The following is a 17,750-nucleotide window of genomic DNA, read 5'->3' as shown; positions in this document are numbered from 1 at the left end:
ACAGCCCCCTCCGCGTTGCCCCACCGCAACTCGACAAATCTTCGCTTGTAAACCCACCACATGGGACAGTCCCAATTTTTGATATATGACATTTGACACTTGATATCATAGGGATCGTAAGGCTGTTCAGCATTTCAGATCGCCGTTTCTCCAATTTCGAGAGAATCAGAAGCACGCCATCTCCCTGGAATACCCCCTCTTCTCCCAAACGTCGCGCGATCCCCCTCAGGGGGAATCGGCCCAATAACGGATCATCGGGGCGATCGCAGTGGGGCCAAGTACGGGGAAGACTGTAGAAGAAAAAGGAATCCCGAGGAATCAGCAGTTAAAAGAGAAAAAGAGAAGGGAAAAATAAGAATGGATAGAGTAAAAAAACTCGGTCAGGTTGGAAACACGTAGGCATCCGCGTTGGCCAGGAGAGTATTTGTGTCAAATCCAAGACATCCATGGGTGATCTGATACAGAACTCCGCTTGAACCTGGTGGGCTCTCGGCAATAATACAGTTGGATCCACCGTTGTACGGTACATTCGGTGGTTGAGAGGATATGGAGAGTATAGATCGAGTGGCAAGTACCTTGCATCCTCACTTATCCAGGGTGAATTCTCTCTAGATCTCCAGATTATTTCTCTCTTTTTCTCTCCTTGCGTACATCAAATTCCATAGTAAAAAAAAAAAGAATTCAGGAGACGAAATTACCGTCATCAACGTGTTACGCGGGCCGGCGCCTGGTAGCTTGGAACTAAAAGTGTTCATGTCTCTGATCCACTTTTAGTCTCTTTCGGAATTCATCGTGAGATGAGATGTTTTTTTTTTTTTTTCCTTTCTCACTTTCATTTCCCCCGACTACTAACAGAATCTTCTCACTCTTACATCTCTACACCATGGTGTTGACATCCTCTGCCACCAACAGCTCGTATTCCTCGAGTGTTTCATCCTCGGAACCACACCCTCCCCATACCACCACCAGCCGACATCGTCGCTGTCGCTGTCGCTGGGGTCAAATATCCGCCGCAAAGAAATGCCCAAATCCCCCCGATTCTACTCCACCCCCATGGACGACGGCTCTGAATCGACACCAGTGCAAGCATACGGGCTCGAGGAGCGCACGCCATCCATCATCGAGAAACCCAAACTGCTGCGCCGCATGTCGCACGCCCTCGACGACATCAAGGAAGACTTCTCGCTGCAAATCGACCCGCGCTCCACGGCCGACAAGCTTAAACGCCGCTCGACCCTCATCTTCGACGGCAGCGCCTTTAACCCCAATGCCGGCTCGCGTCCCGAAACCCCCGTTACGGCTGGTGGCCCTCCCCGGTCGCGGCCCATGTCCATCATGTCCTTTGACGCCTGGTCGTCGCCACCACGCCGTTTGAGTCGTCGTCTCAGTCACCGGTTGTCGATTTGGAGTCAGCGCGGCAAGGCGCCCGGCTCCCAGGCGGCCAGCATCTCGTCCCCGAATCTGATCGGCTCGTCGACTCAGTATGCCACCCGGAGCCAAGCCTCGTTTATTTAAAGCCGATGGTTCATCTACAACAAAGGAAAAAAAAAATCAGAAAAGAGAAGGAGAAAATGACAATCTATACAAAAAGATGTCATTTCCATGTGGGATCGGCAGTGCAGCGATGATCTCCTTTTCATACATCCATGGATACTCTCTCGGTCGCGGTGTTTCGGTGCCACATTTTGTTTGTTTGGGGTGTTCTTTTATTTGCGATATATTGGGAGACTATTGGTTCTTTTTTCTTTTCTTTTCTTTTCTTTTCTTTTCTTTTTCAGTGTTTAATATTTCGTTGATTCTCCTGTATTTACTTGGTTTGGGTCGCGCATAGCTCGGTGTTTGGGAATGCATTGGGTTTCACCCTTGATACTTGATCTACTGATTCATTCAGTTATGCCTGCAATTATGTCTTCTATAAACAAAGCCCTTCCGACTGTCTACGAGTCCTGGCGCTAACTGCGCCACCCAACCGTAATGCAGTGGGCCACCGTGCATCGATTTTCTAAAAATAACCCCCGGAGCCCAAGGTCCTCGAATCTCACTGCATCCCACGGTGAATCCTCCCAAAGCATAAGATTTATGAATTACTCGGTGCGAGGAGTTGAATCATCCGGCGACTCAATTGCGAATCAACGGGCTCATTCGCACAAAAATGTCTCAGATCTGATCCAACGGCCCCCCCCCTCCTATCTATACCCCCCTGTTGATATGTGGGATTGCACTAATAATGCCTCGTACCAAACAACGCGGACTTCTTTCATTTCGACCATTCCACATGCGCTGCTTCTACCGAAGAGAGAACATCTTTGCCGGCGGCAGTCTTCTCAATCTCCTCGTCCTCGTGCTCAATATACTTTTGAGGGCGTCGGCGACAGATGGCATCGGGATCCTTGGTAACAATCAGCGACGGGTTGGACCGGTAATAAGCATCCAGGTCCTCGAGGCTGCGGTTAGCTGTGAAGAAAATGTCAGTATGAAAGAAGAACGCGCGTAGCAGGTCGAACACACCGGTTTCGGGATAGAAAAAGTACAGGATCGGAAGAAAAACCGCATTGGAGACAGTCCAGACAATCCAAAACCTCCAGCCGATGTTCTGGATGCCGATGGGGGTGATTTCGACGATGACGAAGTTGGTGATCCTGCATCCGTGGATATCATTAGACGTTCCATTTTCACACAGCCTGGAAAGAACATACCAGTCCGTTGCAGTGGCTACAGCCGCCCCTTGGTCCGCATCGGCAGTGAGTTGATCTCCGTCGGGTACAGCCAGGGCACACCGAGCATACCGATCCCAAAGGCGCCATAGTAAAGAAAGAAAAAGGCCACAGACGCCGAAGCAAACTTCTTGCCATCGGGACTAGTCTCCGAGAAGCGCAGCAGAATCGTAATAACCAAGAAACATACAAACTGGCCCGCCGTCGACAGCATCATAAGTCCTCGGCGGCCCATACGCTCAACAAGCAAGACTGCCAGACCCGAGAACACGAGATACGACACAGCGTTGCATGCCGCCAAGAGACGCGCCATCTTCTCATGCAGTTTCACGCTGGTGACCAGCACAGTCGGAAGATAATACGACATGATGTTGATGCCGCCGAACTGCTGCATGAACTGGCTGCCGGCTCCGAGCAGCAGTCGGCGCAGCGTTTTGGTATCGTGCTCGCGCTTCTTGAAGAGATCGCGCCAGCGCACGGCGTTCTCGCGCTCGTAGCGCACGCTGAAGGTGATCTCGTTGCGTTGCGTGATGACGAAGGGGTCGTCGATGGGTTTGGCTTCGAGGCAGCTTAATACTTCCATTGCTTCTTCTTCGCGGCCATGGGCGAGGAGCCATCTATATTATATTAGCATCTCGTAGTAAGGGAACTTTGGAAGTACTCAGGAACAGACACCTACCGAGGAGACTCTGGTAGCCACGGCGTCGTGGACCACAGGATAAAAAGAAAGACAAACTGGAATGCAAGCGGGAAGCGCCAGGCGACGGATCCGCCGCAGAAGGAAAAGCCGTAGTTGATCCAATTGACGAGGCAGAAGCCGGCGATATTCATCATCATCTCGAAGATCACTAGCTTCCCACGCCATTTCAACTGCGAGGTCTCTGTCTGCCAGATCGGCGCTGTGGCCGTGTTGATTCCATTTCCCACACTGTGCAACTCATCACAGAGTTAGATGTATACTCGCAGTGTTTACCTAGGCATTGTGCTTGAGGGAAAAAGTACTCACCCCAGTATGATGCGGCCGACAAACATCTGCGCCAGACTAAACGAGCTCGCCTGGAGGATGGCACCCACGGCCATGATCGTCGTCCCGAGCAAGATGGCTTTCTTGCGCCCTAGTCGCTCGCCGATGGTGAATGCGATGATGGCGCCGAAGAAACACCCCACGTCGTAGATGGCCGTCACAGTAGAGAGATCTTTTGTTTTTGTGGGACCGACTAGATCATGGACTTCGAGGAAGTCTTTTGTGAGGACCACGCCGCCTGCTCTTGGTTAGAGTGTTTTGTACATCGTAGATATACAAGGGATTGAGACTTACTGAAAACACCCTGGTCATAGCCGAACAAGGACATGTCGGTAGCACAGGCAACCTAAGGCCAAAATACCAGATCCCATTAGTAGAGTTCTATACTGAGGTGTGGCATCCATACCGTCACCCAGAATGTGAGCCATCCTCCGGTCAGCCCAAAGTAGGGCTTTTTCTTTCTTTGTATGGCGGTCATTGGAAAGAATTTAAAATAAATGAGTAGACAAATAGATGATAAAAAAAGGAACAAATTAGATCCCACGGCTAAGCTTCCGGTATACAAGGTAAAATAACCCAGTGGGGGTCCACAGCTTATATAGCGACACCATCTCCCGGCAAAGGGCTAAGGAACCGGGTAAATTCTCAGATCCCAAGCATGTTGGGCCCGCACCGAAGTCCGGGGTGAAATGCGGAGAGAATCCGGGGAACTCTAACAGGATTTACCCCGAATTTACCCTATCGGGGTTTTCTATTGGGGCCATCTAAGGCTTGCGATAGGCCAGGAAGTGCCGAATCCGGCAAAGGATCGTAGGGCAGTCAGCCATTCGTGGAGATGTGTAACGCCAAGGATTGCGGTGCTACATTTGGGGGGAATGCGTGGGTGTTAAGAATGAACATCGTCTCAGTCCGTTGCTTTTCAGTATAGGATCATGTAGTGCATTTGACCTTTTCTATGATTGCCTCAACACTCAATTTATAGACCCCAATTCGAATAGATGTTGAGTCTGGCCCATGTACTGGATTCCCAAGCCCTCACAAGTTGAGCCGATTCCATTCGAGGGCAAGGGACTAGTACAAGGATACTGATTAGACTATAGATGCATGTTGGCCCACTGTACTTATCACGATTAGGGGTTATAACTTACATCCGTCAGTCGAATCGACGAGGCTAGGTCTGGTGGTGAATATACAAGCCATGAGCCAGAGCGCGCTTGAGTGCTAATTTCCATAGGCCCAGGTGCCAGACTGCTGCGGCAGCCAGGTTGGGACCCACATAAGTTTTCTATCTTTGCTGGGAAACATGAAATGGCGCAGCTAATTTGGTTTTCTTATAGGCCCGCTGCAATGATCCATAGCCCTATAGTAGTGTTGGTAGGAGCGAGATCCCAATTCATGCATTTCCCTGCAGTCCTCGTCATATAGCGTGAGAGGACAATTTATTAAGGCCTGGGTCGATACAGTGACTATAGTACAATAAATCTTATCTTTCCTGGCTCGGAGGAAAATGTTTTCTGGTTATCTTTATTTCCTCCCCGTCTATTACCACCACTGGGATTTTGGGTACTTTTATATCTCTGTATCGTGTTGCTTCGATATGGAACATCATTACAAACAGCACTGTAAACGCGCCCGGCCTAGCGCTCAAAGCAGGTAGTCTCGATCTGCTGCGCAACCACCGTCTACTGTGCCTTCAGCGTCAACAAGCTTCTTAGGAAGTGATTGACAAGAATGGGGAACCAAGAACCCCGGAGAGAATTCCCTCAAGCGCCCCTAGACCCACATAATACACCACCTCCATTGATCGGCAGTTGAATTGTGAGCGCTGTGTCCATGAGCCGAGGACCAAGTATTTAAGACGTACGGATGCACAGCCGCCTTTGAACGCGGAAATTCCGCGTCTGTTGGATTGTGAGTGATGCACGATCATATCTTGCTGTGAATTCGACTGGATACTAGATCTGGATTCCGCCGGTGCACATCTTTACTTGGAAAGCAGCAGTGGCTATAAATCATCCAGTTCGTTTACTGGCTGTATGTGATATTGTATCATTTCCTGAGTCATGTATAGATCCTCACCGTCGTAATTTGAATCAGGTCGTGACAGATCCCAATCATCAAGGTGACATCACTCGCAGTGGCACTAGATTTCAGAATAACACTGATAAAAAAATGTCTATTTCTATTCAGTATATCCAAGCAGTTTATTAAGAAAACCATGGCAGATTCAACAGCCCTCGCCAGCAGCCATGACCATGGCGTGGACCACAGCAGAACCAGTCCGGCCAGCGCAGCCTCAACCACAGACTCACTGGATCCCGCATTGCTAGACGAAGAGGAAAACCCGCTAGAGGAAGGCATCGCAGACAACGTGGTAACCAAATTCACCTCCGACAGACCAGGATACAATGCCCTCAAGACCCATCGAGGACAAGTATACTCCGGCATGGCCGTCGGCGCCTCGCACACCTGGAACTACGAGGCGGGAGTGTGGAAGGAGACCAAAGAAGAACCGGACCGGTGGCGAATCGACTACCAATCCAGCAAACGGCGAGCACGCAATGCTCCGCGCGGCAGTGGTGCTCCCGTGGGGACGGAGTATCACTGGTATATCGTGGGGCACCAGGTGAGAGAGACCGATCCAGGAATAATTGATCAAGATTGCTCATATTGGATAATGCATTGAATCATAGCATGTGCGGAAGATTGATGCCAATACCTACGAGACACATTTGACCGGCACCAAGTATAAGCTGGCGCATAAGTCGACCACTTCAAACTCTTGGTCCATTCCCACCGTGCGAGGACAGCGCGATCGAGAGATGGAGTTGCTCGAGGATGCGCGGCGCCGAGTTCAGGGTCGCCCGCCTGTTCTCGCCAGCGAAAAGGTTAGGGAGGAGCGACGGGAGAAAGGACAGCAGAGTCTCGATGCGCTGTTCAAGCAGGGAGGGACGGACTCTAAGCGAAAGCGTGGGAAGTAATACTTGCTTACTATAGACAGACATCTTCGCCGCCCTGCACTACCTAGTATTTGACAGCAAAATAAATAGATGTATTCCATGCTCGTGAGTAGATCAGTGGTATAAGCTGAGATCGTCAAAACAAAGCAAATCTACCAAGCCAACGCCGACTGGAACGCCAAAATCAACCAAAAGGCGACCGCGTGACCTTTCCAGGTTGTGTCCCAGAGGATCACTTCGCCTCATTGTGTCCGTAGACCAACAGAAAGCAAGATGCCCAAGTCATTTCCAAACACCATATATCTATAACCCGGACCCGTCTTCACCCCTCCACTCGGAATCAGCCGTCTGCCATCGCTTGACTGCCTGAACTATAGAGTGACGCTTTCGAGATCACGCATAACAATCCCCATCTGGGCACGCTTGGCTGCTTCGGCGACGAGATTAAAGTCCTGCAGAAAGGGAGCGGTGGCTGTCGGCCCACCCAGGCTGTCGATCCGGTGAGGGTATTGATCAGGGCCGGATTGCGAGACGGGCGCGGCGCCTGACTGCGGGATGGCTTGGGTATTGCCAGCCGGAGGTGCCACGGCCAGCGCCTCGGCATGAGATGTATTGTTCAACGTCTGGGGCAACGCTTGAGTTTGGGACAAGGTGGACTGCGGAGCACAGGCGGCTGCGGCGGTTTGCAAAGGAGAGGGGAAGGGCTGGTTGTTTGGGTTGGATGGGATGTTGAGGGTTTGTTGCGACTGTTCTGCCATGGCTACTGGGTCGACTGACGGATCGAGGGTCGAAGTGGACGGAGGAAATGAGGCAGACGCTTGCGTGATGGGGACTTGGGGAGGAAAATTTGACTGCATAGTATGATTCATGACGTCGGGGCAAAAGAAAACCGAGGTTGAAGCAAATGCGAAGGACAGTAAGGTGGCACCGAGAATACTCAAGTCAGATAGCCGGGAGGGCAGCCGGAATCATGCCACGCGAGATGAGGTGAAAGGGCAACGGGAGGTGAGGGAAAAGAAGACGAATCACGGAAGATACGCAAGGAACACTTCGGTAGAGGATGCAAGTGCGAGGCGAAGACGCTGCTAGCCGCGGGGTCCCTGATTACTTGGATACGACTAACCAGGGCGTTTTAGACGATGTGGTCACGGGGAGGAGGCAGAAAGGCCTAAAAAAGAGGATGAAATGGGGTCAAGGATTCCAGGATGCATCCAGTCAGGGATGCAAGTGCCCGACAGATCGCAGATCTCCAGGAAATATAACGCGAAAATCAAAAGGCGTAAAGTGACGGTATCTCCACACTTCGGCTGAGCCAAGCCTCGGCCGAAGTCAGGTGACCGACATGTGGGATGTACAAGAGACGAGAGTAAACAAAAGAGAGAGAGATTTGCAATATAAAGTAATATAAACTAAGGGCTAAGTATGTATTCTTGTCAGCCCAAGTACGTGCAAGACTGGATCTCAGGATGGTACACTATAATCGCCCAGCTGCATACTAAGCATGCAACTAGCCTTGAAATGCACGAGCCGATACCCATACTGGAGATTGGCCGAGAAGCACTTGAAGAGCTACCATGAGTTACTACTCAACACCAATCATACGATCATTACGAGTTTTGGTACTCGCAAATTCCATGTTGACCTGATCGAAGAAAACACTCCTGCCTCAGGCACCAACCCCGCCGATAAGCTGATAGATATTTTCTCCGAGGGCTGCCACCTTCCTGCGCCATGGCCGACGTTGAAACGGGGGATCTGTTCAAGGACCCCGAGGGGTTCTACCCCGAGGACAAGCCGCCCACTTTTGCCGATCACCGCATGCGCTCCGGACAAATTGTGCGCGTGCGTCTTGTGGGCAGCCACCCCCTCTACGTATAACCCCCACACGCGACGATTCTTTTTCCTTGCAGTGGCCATACTGACGAATTCCGGGCAAATACAGGGCGACTTGCTATGGAATGCCGGCCGCACGAGCGCGCACTACATCGAAGACCATACCGATCGGCTTATCCGAAACAAAGATGTCCTCGAGATCGGCGCCGCAGCGGGCGTACCCAGCATCGTGAGCGCCATTCAAGGAGCCCGCACCACCGTGATGACAGATTATCCCGACCCGGATCTGGTGGGCAATATGCAGTACAATGCCGACCTCTCGGCGCATCTCATCTCCGAGAGTCCGCATGCCCAGCGCCGACTCTACGTCGAGGGCTACAAATGGGGGAGCCCGGTTGATCCGTTGCTGGAACATTTGCCCGCAGCTGCCAATGATGCACCCCGGCTGTTCGATGTGCTCATTATGGCGGACGTGGTGTATAGCCACCGCGAGCATCCCAATCTCATCAAAACCATGCAGCAGACCATGAAGAAAGACCCAGAGTCGGTGGCGCTGGTTATTTTCACGCCGTATGAGCCGTGGCTGTTGCCCAGAACCGAAAAGTTCTTCCCACTGGCGGAGGCAAGCGGATTTACAGTCACCAAGGTTTTTGAAAAGCTAACGGAGGAAGTCCTTTTTGAAAATGACCCGGGCGTAAGTGATATTTAGTGAGGTATACGGCAGTGCCCTATACTAACCTAGAATCTGCTTAGGATGAACGCCTTCGACGAACGGTATTTGGATATGAGATCCGGTGGGCGCAAGACCAATTGCACACGGCGTGATTTAGTATATAGACCGATGCTGTATAGATGTCATTCACGAATTTTCAACGCTACGAGCAATTCTTTCTATCCATGGCCATATATCCTATAAATATATACTCTTACTACCTTAGAATACCCATTCTAAGTGTTCATATAAATTATCCAGCACCTGATAAATATGATTCATATTTCACCTCCAGGTGGAGTCGAGTCACATGGCATCCCCGCGGGCAGAAAAAGTTCGCGCGAACAACGTTGCGACATCACACGATGCCGGTACGTGCCATGTTCTCCCAGGAAATTCCTTAGGCTCACAACTTCCAGCTCGTCATTCTCACCGGCTACCCGTGCTCTGGTCTCACCTATCGTGCCAACCAGCTCGCGTCGCTCCTTGAAAAAGGGCAGGATGAGCTCTTTGCGGCACCCGACCCCACGTCGCCCGTCTCGTTGAAGTCGCGATTTAAGGTCCATGTCGTGCCGTCGCATGATGCCGGGCATCCTCGCATAGTGTACGACCATGCCCGAACAGAAAAAGAGGCGCGCGGTGTCGCCTATGCGCGGGCCAAGCGCGTGCTGGCGCGGGACAGTATCGTCATCCTCGATGGGATGAACTACATTAAGGGATGGAGGTACCAGTTATGGTGCGAGTCCAAGGCAGCTGGAACAACATGCTGTGTGGTATGGAATTAGAAATGACGCATCAGTCTCTGCACTTTCTCCCCGCTGACCGGTGGCACACTTCTCTAGGTCCATGTGGGAACACCCGTCGACCAGTGCGTCGCTAATAACGACGCTCGATTGCGCCGACAAGTGGCGCAGCAGCAAGACCCCGGCTCAACCGATGCACCGGCCAGGAAACCGGCAGATTCCACCGAGGATAATGAAGAGGCCTACCCATCGGAATTGTTGAACAACCTCATCTTTCGCTATGAAGAGCCCAGCACCCACAGCCGCTGGGATAAGCCTCTCTTCACCGTCCCATGGACCGACCGCGAACCCCCTGTCGCCGACATTTTCAAGGAACTAACGGGCGTTGTTCTTCCATCGGCTCAGACCACTGTCGATGCCACAGTCCCTAGTATGACGGAATCTCTAGCCTCATCCACGCTCTCCGACACAGCCAGCACGGCGACAAGGGCCAGGACCTTTAACCGCGGTCAATCATTGCGCCCTAGGATCGTGCCCCACCAAGCCACCGTGCAAGCCGTCGCCACCGACCACGGCGCCCTGTACGCAATGGAAAAACGCACGTCGGCGATTGTCTCTGCGATCCGCGCCTTCACACAATCCAATCCCTCTGCCGAGACGGCTCTGGCGCAGAGCAACCACGCCAAGGGCATCGCCATCGAAGTCCCCGATGCATCTCTCCCTGTCTTGGTTCCTTCGCACGTTGCCACGACGGGCACCACCGACGAGCTGGCCGGCGTGGGCGGGGCTTTAGCCCTGCCGCGGCTGCAGCGGCTGCGCAGGCAGTGGATCAGTCTGAATCGTTCTTACATCGGGCATGGACATGGAACGTCAAAGGGCGGGCTAGCGGCGGATCAGGTCGGGGATGCCTTTGTGCGGTTCCTGAATGCGGATTTCGGAGATGAAGCTCAGGGCGACGTCGACAATGATGCTGACGTCTAGTGTGGCAATTTATTATAGAGCGAGATCGAGCAGTAGGCATGATATTACGAGATAATGATTTTGGATGATCTCCGGTCGAGTCATGAGATGCATAACCATTCAAGTTCTTGGAAAAGCGAAGAGGTAAACATAACTTCAATACAATGACTAGTTCCATACTTCCGCCTCGCTGTATCAATTGCTGGCGACTGTCCAATGTCTACGCACATTCCTGATCCCACCAGCTCTGAATGGATTGGGAATCAGTCGTATTGGAACAAAACCAACGCACACGATAGAGCCCATCTTTGTGGTACCCCCAAACCAAGATATAGTTCGTCGTACTCGTGGGATCGAGCGCAATAGCCTAAGGTAGCTGTAAGCATAGAATAGGCACGAACTTGGAATCAAACACTCACATATATACTCAGAGGCTTGTTTGATTGCAGCGTCTGATAAAGATCCGGATAGTACCCTTTGAGATCGAACCAATTGCCGAGTTGCTTCATGTTCGAGGCCGTTCCGTATGAAATCACATAGGAATCACCGTATCCAAAAGCCATCGCCACGATCCTACAGTCACGATATGAATTGTATTTCACCACGGCAGTGTTGATTTCATCGCTGGTCCAGCTACTCCAGATGCCGTTCAACCAGCGAGCAAAGCATCTCTGTCCGGATCCGAGAACACAGAACTCCAGATTGCCGATTCCGTTGAGACCAAGGTGCTATCGTGACCTCCAACGCAGACACTTACTCCACCATCCTCTCGAATACAGAGCGATCCATTCCGAGTTGCCAAAGTCTTGCACGGGGAAAGATGTCACTGTTGGTCACGGGTTATATTCATGTACGAGCTCTCGAATCAAATCCGCATTTCACTCTGTTAACACCATCCCAGGCACAGACTCGATCGATTTGTTTGACTTCCAATGGAATGACCGCCGCGTATACCTGATCGATACGCCTGGGTTCAACGACACGAACCGCTCCGATATCGACACGCTGAGCATCCTCGCCACCTACCTCTGAGCCTCGCATGCAAACGGGGTCCGCATTCATGGGATTGTAATGCTGCACCCCATCTCAGACAACCGTATGTCGGGATCGAGTATGCGCAACCTTGAAATGATGAAGACCATGTGCGGATTCACGACGTACGACAATCTAGTTATCGCTACAACCATGTGGCCCGAGACACCATCCTACACCGGGGCAGTGTCTCTAGGAACTCGAGAAAGCGAGCTGCTATCTGATGAAAGGTTCTTCGGCGCACTCGTTACGCGGGGAGCGACGGTGTTTCGTCACAATGAGAAGGGTCACCAGGCTTCGCCTGAGTGGATGGCATCCGCACAGCGCATAGTGGCGCATCTCATCCTCCAAGCGGAACGACATCCTCCAGGAGCCTTGCAGCTGCAGCGGGAGATGATCGAGCATAAAAAGGCGCTTGGCGAGACCGAGGCCGGTATTGCCGTCGCAAGGGATCTGTACAAGGCCCAACAAGCCCACAAGCGTCAGCTACAACAGCTGGAAGCAAGATACGAGGCCGAGAAAAGTCAAAGAAATGTTGATCATGCTGCCGATCTACATGATCTCAGGGTAGAATTGGAAAAGAAGCTCGAGGGTGTTGAAAAAGACAAACAAACGCTGAGAAGCTCGATGCAGGAGATGTATCAGAAGGAAAAGGAAGCGTTGAAAGAGAGAACTAAAGCGTTTGAGAAGAAGCTTCGCGCTGATCTTGCCGCAAAAGAGCAGGAGCTGGGCGATATGGAGGACTCCCTCAAGGCAATCCGCCAGGATATGGCACGACGGTCCAAGACACCCAGTCAGGACAAGCAGGTTATCCAGATTGCCAGGCACGAGGAAGAAGCCTGTAATGTTCGAGAGAAGGTTTCTGAGGCTCAGACTTCCCATAAAGAGTTCGTTGGACAGACTGAGCACTTCCTCGGGAACGGAATTCCTTCGGGGGTAGCAGCTGGCGTTATTGCTGGGGGTCAGGGGTTCCAGAGCTCTGCTCTAGTCTATAGCGATGGTGCCCAAGCGTTTGCGGGCAATTTCCTATGCACAGTGATGTAGCGGTCTAGTTAGAGCCAATACCAGCAATGACTGTCTATATTCCATGAAGGCAATGAGGCTCGAGTGATTTACTCATTTCTCTAGGCACCAAAGCAAAAAACGTGGCAAGGTACAGAGGTGGCGCTTAATAAAACCACAGTTATGCATAGATGTTGGCAGCGCAACCGATATAGGATGTCATTGCTACCATAGGATGTCCCGGCCAGTAATTAGCTACCACTAATTGAGGCAAGTCTTGAAGCAATCAAAGTCATATTTCAACGCCATCTAGGCACCAGAGTGATATGCAAAAGAAAAAAAAAAATCTAAACCCTATATAATTGCGCATTCTGCAAACTAACCGCGCAACCAACAGTCCTAAAACCATAGATAGCCAATTGGTTGTAACAACCTTCTATTATCAGGCAGCAAAGCCACAACTAAGTGGCTATAGTGGTGCAGGGTTCTTTTATATCCTATCGCTGATATTCCATATCACTCCGTCTGCGAAATCCATGGTCAAATGGTCGAGGTCACATTGCTTCCTCTGCCACCCAGGCTCCAAACTAGTTTCAATTGAGCTAGAAAACAGGTGTCTATCTAGAGCACAGACATGAGGCTCGGTATCTAGGTCAAGTTGTGATCGGAGAGCCTAACATGTATAGAGAGCCAGGATACTGCTCAAAAATTGATATCTTCCAAGTATGAATTTTCTCTCATCCTTGACAGACCCCAAAGACTCGAAGAGCTGGTGAGTCAATCTTGAGCCCAATTTTCTATAGATATCTTGTTTTGACATGTTCATTTCAGTTATCATCAAGGCAACAAGATGTCTACTGAAATCGTGAGCTGCCGCCACTGTGGTGCTGCGATTTCGGGAACCCAGGCTGAATGCCCTGTCTGCTTCAAGTCGCCTCACTGGGCTAAGTATGTATGAATCATTAGCCGTATGAAGGAGCTTAGTGTACACCTGCTAAGGCCACCCTCGCCTCCATGCTCCAGCGCGTTGAGCCAGAAGGCGTGCCTTCCTAGCCCTCATCAGGTTGCCAAATGAGGGAAACACCCCTAAAGATATGGGGCCTGATCGTCTTGGATGGACAGTATAGGATCAAGGGGGTGTCTGTCTTTGATTGATTCGCATGCGCCGCTGGTTTATTTCCGACTATAACAAATTCCACATTTGTTGTAGGAGACAATCATTTTTGTTTTCAATGATTCAAGAGCAATTTAGGTACTAGTCTCGCATTTCGAATCAACTAAGGGAAAACCTACGTCGAGAAAGTTTTCTTGTTTTCGAAGATAGATTTAGCTGATCGATTCGATTAATCATGTTCACTGTTCACGTTTGTACATCAATACATCAACTCTACGAGCTAGTTTCATCAACCCATCAGTGTGTCTGGTTTCCCGCCTCCATTAGGTAGCTTTCATGGATTGCAGCAATTCAGCAGCATCATCAGGCTCCCCATTAAAGGCTACCGAGGGACCCATTCTTTTGTAGAAAAGCCCCTCAAAGGATTTGGGGAAGAAGCCTGCATATTCCCAGTCGATAATCGCCCGGATCTTCAGTGTTTCAGGGTCAACAAGAATGTTCGACTGGGAAAGATCGTTGTGGCAGAAATTGTATTCGTGATTGTTGCTCACTTTCCGGAGCCAGTCGTCCTTTTCCGAGAGTCGCATCACGCGATATAATTCAATGCCGCGGCTTCGTTTTGGAGTCGGTCTTTTCCTAGCCGAGGGATGATCTTTGCTCCTCGGATGTTAGTCATGTACTCGCTCGGCCGAAGGGATCTTTTAATAAAGAAGTTTCCATGGTGATGGTAGGCTCTGTCAAAATCCATCGCATTCGACGTGACAATGGGGATGCTCGGACCGAGTGTGTTCTCCTGACCATGTTCTGCCATGACTGGAAAAGCAATGGGACGGGAGATGAAGAACCAAGTAGACTACTGAAGCGCACTACAGGAAGATGAAGATGAAGTGGCTGAGGCACACATCTTACAGCAACTGCATAGGATTCGCGTTGGATAATTTCGGGGAATTCTAAGACGGTGGGTGGATTCAAAATCAACTGGTCTGGGATCGCCAGACCCGACGAGGAAATAAACGGTCAAGGCGGGAAAAGAAATATTCCGAACTAAAGAGTGAGGACAAGAGTAGTTTTCAAAATGGGGACTGGAGACGCGGGCGTGTTGAAGGGGATTTTATTGGCGCTGGTAGAATCCCGGCAACGATAGATCCCAAAAACCCCCGGCCCCTAGAACCCGACAGTTTGGATACAAACCTAAACCTCTCTCCACTATATGAGCTGGACAAGCGTGTGGCAAGCTTTTCTTTATTCCGCGTTCTTCCACAAATTCTTTTCTCCAGAGCCCCTGATGCTTCCAACTCCCCTTGAAGCGCCACGGGCGCCATCCGAGCCAGCCCCTGTCAACGCGCCCGGTCCGATTGTCGTCGATAACTTTGAGAATGTATGTGAAAATGAAAAAGAAAAAGAAAAATGCCGGGCTCATGGCAGAAATTAAATCTCTCTTTAATAGGACACCAACAGTGAATTCGACGATGAGCTGTCCGATCTCACTTCCCTGTCGTCCAGTGTGCTCGAGTTTGAGTATGAAAATGGCCGACGGTACTGCAGTAACCGCTCAGTAAGTAGGCTTGCCCAACTCATGACCTTAGTAGGTTACAATGACCAACTCACCTATGAATAGGGCAATTATATGTATTGTCTCACTTTCCCCTGCCCCTGACGGGAAGACTGACCAATTCAGGATGCCAAATGATGAAGAGGAGCAAGATCGAATGGATATAGTAAGCCACCATTCCCAGTGACTGTGCATTCAAACTGACTCTCTCTTCAGACACACCACATGTCCATCAAGCTACTCATTCCTGGTGAACGAGTGTCGCTAACAGAGTAATGCAGATGGCTGATGCTCATGGGAGGCGAGCTCTACAATGCCCCTATATCATCATCACCACGGAACATTCTTGACCTGGGAACCGGAACAGGCATCTGGGCCATGGACATGGCCGAGTACGTGAAATCCCTCATTCCTCTCTATCTTTGTATGGCCAGCACGACTAACCCTATGACAGGAAATTCCCCAACGCCCGTGTCGTTGGGAATGACATCAGCCCGATCCAGCCCAGCTGGGTGGCCCCAAATATCGAGTTCATCGTGGAGGATTTCGAAAGCGAATGGCTGTACGATCGAAACCACTTTGACTTTGTCCATGCACGATGCCTGGCAGGGTATGCTCCCTACCAGCGGTTCAATAAGAAAACAGCACACCTAACACTGACACACGAGCAGATGCGTAGCCGACTGGCCCGCGTTTATCCAACGGATCTACGACCACGTCAAACCGGGCGGCTATTTCGAATCACACGAGAGTGCCGTCTGGGCCCAGAGCGACGACGGCTCGCTCAAGGAAGATTCGCCGCTGATGGAATGGCAGCAGGCGATCAACTTCGCCGGCGCCAAGATCGGCCGCGAGCTGAATATCTACCACAAACTGAAGGGCTGGATGATCGAAGCCGGCTTCGAGGATGTGCACGCGTCGGTCTACGCGCTGCCGTTCTCGCCCTGGCCGCGCGATCCCCATCTCAAGGCCCTGGGGAAATACCAGGCGGTGCAGTTGCAGCAGGCCATCGATTCTTATTCCCTGCGCTTGATCACCCACGTGCTGGGGTGGAGTTCGGATGTGGCCAAGATTCATAATGCTTTGGTCAAACAGCAGCTGCGCGATAAGAAGTTGCATGCCTATGTTCAAACGTATAGTCCACCTCCATCAATGATTTAACGGCCCGTATACGTACTAACTATGAGCAGAGTGGCCGTATATGGGAGAAAGCCTCTGGATGGCTAATGAATTTCATGAATCATTTACTAGAGACTGAGTTAAATATGAGAATAGATTTGAAATGTCGTCAGTTCATGCTGTTTACTCAGATGCCTCTAGGTATAACAAAGTAAAGCCAAGGGTTATAAACTGCTTCTTCCACGGGCTCCAAAATCATATGCAAGTGACGGTACCACTCGTCCATAAATTCCTTAGGGTAAAAGCTTGGATTCACCCCGAGTCGAAATGCCTTACGGTACTCCCAGTAGGCAGGGTACCATCCCGACTGAGTCCAGTCAACAAGCGCCATCACCTTGGGGTTTGGCCCTGAGATCATAATATTAGAGGATGTCATTGACCCTTTTTCTCGCCGTCACCAGTAATGGTCGGTAGAAGCATGTCTCCTTGCCAGATTGTTGGATGATGGCTCGGATCTTTGCTGGCGAGGGAAGAGTAGGTGCGCGATTCTCGCGGAAGAAGCTGGAGTTGGGAAACGTCCTCATTGTCGCCAGTTGTGGCTCTTTTGGGGCGATGTTGCAATTCCCATAGATACCACCAGTAGATTCGAAGGTGGAGGGGATGGAGAGTTGGTTGGGATGCGAGGTGCATTCTCAGGTATCAGCTGACTGTATGTCGGATTGATCTGTCTACTCCAAGACGATATTCTAGTCTAACGAGGTCGAATGTTTTGGTTACGCAGGAGCTGAATGCTTGGTGTTGCTACTCTACTTTTCGAGACCAGGTTTGTCAAAATCATTTGCCAATCCAAAACACATAAAATCAAAATCTATCGAAATCTTTGAAAACAATATCCCCAACCCTGCCAAGACACAGAACTCTACTTTTCTGTCTTTCTCCTCTTTCCCATTCTTCACTCCATCACTATTCTGCTTCATCCTGCCTC

The 17,750-nt window shown here is 50.7% G+C and overlaps 10 protein-coding genes across 10 annotated transcripts; 6 read left to right on the top strand and 4 right to left on the bottom strand.

Annotated features, from left to right (window-relative positions):
- Positions 1-1,020: 1,020 nt before the first annotated feature.
- Positions 1,021-1,515, top strand: NUU61_003406 (uncharacterized protein; the record flags this gene model as incomplete). Its single annotated transcript, XM_056653988.1, has 1 exon — positions 1,021-1,515. The coding sequence occupies one exon, from the start codon at positions 1,021-1,023 to the stop codon at positions 1,513-1,515; it is 495 nt and encodes a 164-aa protein (XP_056515055.1).
- A 742-nt stretch (positions 1,516-2,257) lies between these two features.
- Positions 2,258-4,216, bottom strand: NUU61_003405 (uncharacterized protein; the record flags this gene model as incomplete). The annotated part of the gene is made up of 7 exons (XM_056653987.1): positions 2,258-2,639; positions 2,697-2,724; positions 2,787-3,331; positions 3,394-3,642; positions 3,721-3,976; positions 4,033-4,084; positions 4,145-4,216. 7 exons carry the CDS (start codon positions 4,214-4,216, stop codon positions 2,258-2,260), a joined length of 1,584 nt encoding a protein of 527 aa, XP_056515054.1.
- Positions 4,217-5,956: 1,740 nt separating this feature from the next.
- Positions 5,957-6,719, top strand: NUU61_003404 (uncharacterized protein; the record flags this gene model as incomplete). The annotated part of the gene is made up of 2 exons (XM_056653986.1): positions 5,957-6,364; positions 6,432-6,719. The coding sequence occupies 2 exons, from the start codon at positions 5,957-5,959 to the stop codon at positions 6,717-6,719; spliced, it is 696 nt and encodes a 231-aa protein (XP_056515053.1).
- A 350-nt stretch (positions 6,720-7,069) lies between these two features.
- On the bottom strand, positions 7,070-7,567 carry NUU61_003403 (uncharacterized protein; the record flags this gene model as incomplete). Its single annotated transcript, XM_056653985.1, has 1 exon — positions 7,070-7,567. The coding sequence occupies one exon, from the start codon at positions 7,565-7,567 to the stop codon at positions 7,070-7,072; it is 498 nt and encodes a 165-aa protein (XP_056515052.1).
- An 862-nt stretch (positions 7,568-8,429) lies between these two features.
- Positions 8,430-9,356, top strand: efm7 (putative nicotinamide N-methyltransferase Nnt1; the record flags this gene model as incomplete). The annotated part of the gene is made up of 3 exons (XM_056653984.1): positions 8,430-8,570; positions 8,641-9,225; positions 9,285-9,356. 3 exons carry the CDS (start codon positions 8,430-8,432, stop codon positions 9,354-9,356), a joined length of 798 nt encoding a protein of 265 aa, XP_056515051.1.
- Positions 9,357-9,608: 252 nt separating this feature from the next.
- NUU61_003401 (putative RNA polymerase II Elongator complex associated protein Kti12) lies at positions 9,609-10,967 on the top strand (the record flags this gene model as incomplete). Its single annotated transcript, XM_056653983.1, has 3 exons — positions 9,609-9,614; positions 9,663-10,016; positions 10,086-10,967. The coding sequence occupies 3 exons, from the start codon at positions 9,609-9,611 to the stop codon at positions 10,965-10,967; spliced, it is 1,242 nt and encodes a 413-aa protein (XP_056515050.1).
- On the bottom strand, positions 10,869-12,008 carry NUU61_003400 (uncharacterized protein; the record flags this gene model as incomplete). The annotated part of the gene is made up of 5 exons (XM_056653982.1): positions 10,869-10,963; positions 11,175-11,193; positions 11,239-11,313; positions 11,366-11,674; positions 11,934-12,008. 5 exons carry the CDS (start codon positions 12,006-12,008, stop codon positions 10,869-10,871), a joined length of 573 nt encoding a protein of 190 aa, XP_056515049.1.
- Positions 12,009-12,017: 9 nt separating this feature from the next.
- NUU61_003399 (uncharacterized protein) lies at positions 12,018-13,022 on the top strand (the record flags this gene model as incomplete). Its single annotated transcript, XM_056653981.1, has 1 exon — positions 12,018-13,022. One exon carries the CDS (start codon positions 12,018-12,020, stop codon positions 13,020-13,022), a length of 1,005 nt encoding a protein of 334 aa, XP_056515048.1.
- A 1,395-nt stretch (positions 13,023-14,417) lies between these two features.
- NUU61_003398 (uncharacterized protein) lies at positions 14,418-14,681 on the bottom strand (the record flags this gene model as incomplete). Its single annotated transcript, XM_056653980.1, has 1 exon — positions 14,418-14,681. The coding sequence occupies one exon, from the start codon at positions 14,679-14,681 to the stop codon at positions 14,418-14,420; it is 264 nt and encodes an 87-aa protein (XP_056515047.1).
- Positions 14,682-15,379: 698 nt separating this feature from the next.
- Positions 15,380-16,807, top strand: NUU61_003397 (class I SAM-dependent methyltransferase; the record flags this gene model as incomplete). The annotated part of the gene is made up of 8 exons (XM_056653979.1): positions 15,380-15,472; positions 15,542-15,649; positions 15,713-15,723; positions 15,773-15,812; positions 15,863-15,873; positions 15,928-16,038; positions 16,101-16,256; positions 16,318-16,807. 8 exons carry the CDS (start codon positions 15,380-15,382, stop codon positions 16,805-16,807), a joined length of 1,020 nt encoding a protein of 339 aa, XP_056515046.1.
- Between the last annotated feature and the right edge of the window lie 943 nt (positions 16,808-17,750).

This window comes from Penicillium alfredii (genome assembly GCF_028826965.1).
Source record: "Penicillium alfredii strain IBT 34128 chromosome Unknown utg000004l_segment0_segment0, whole genome shotgun sequence".
Classification (NCBI taxonomy): domain Eukaryota; kingdom Fungi; phylum Ascomycota; class Eurotiomycetes; order Eurotiales; family Aspergillaceae; genus Penicillium; species Penicillium alfredii.
This window is presented reverse-complemented; position numbering and strand designations above follow the sequence as displayed.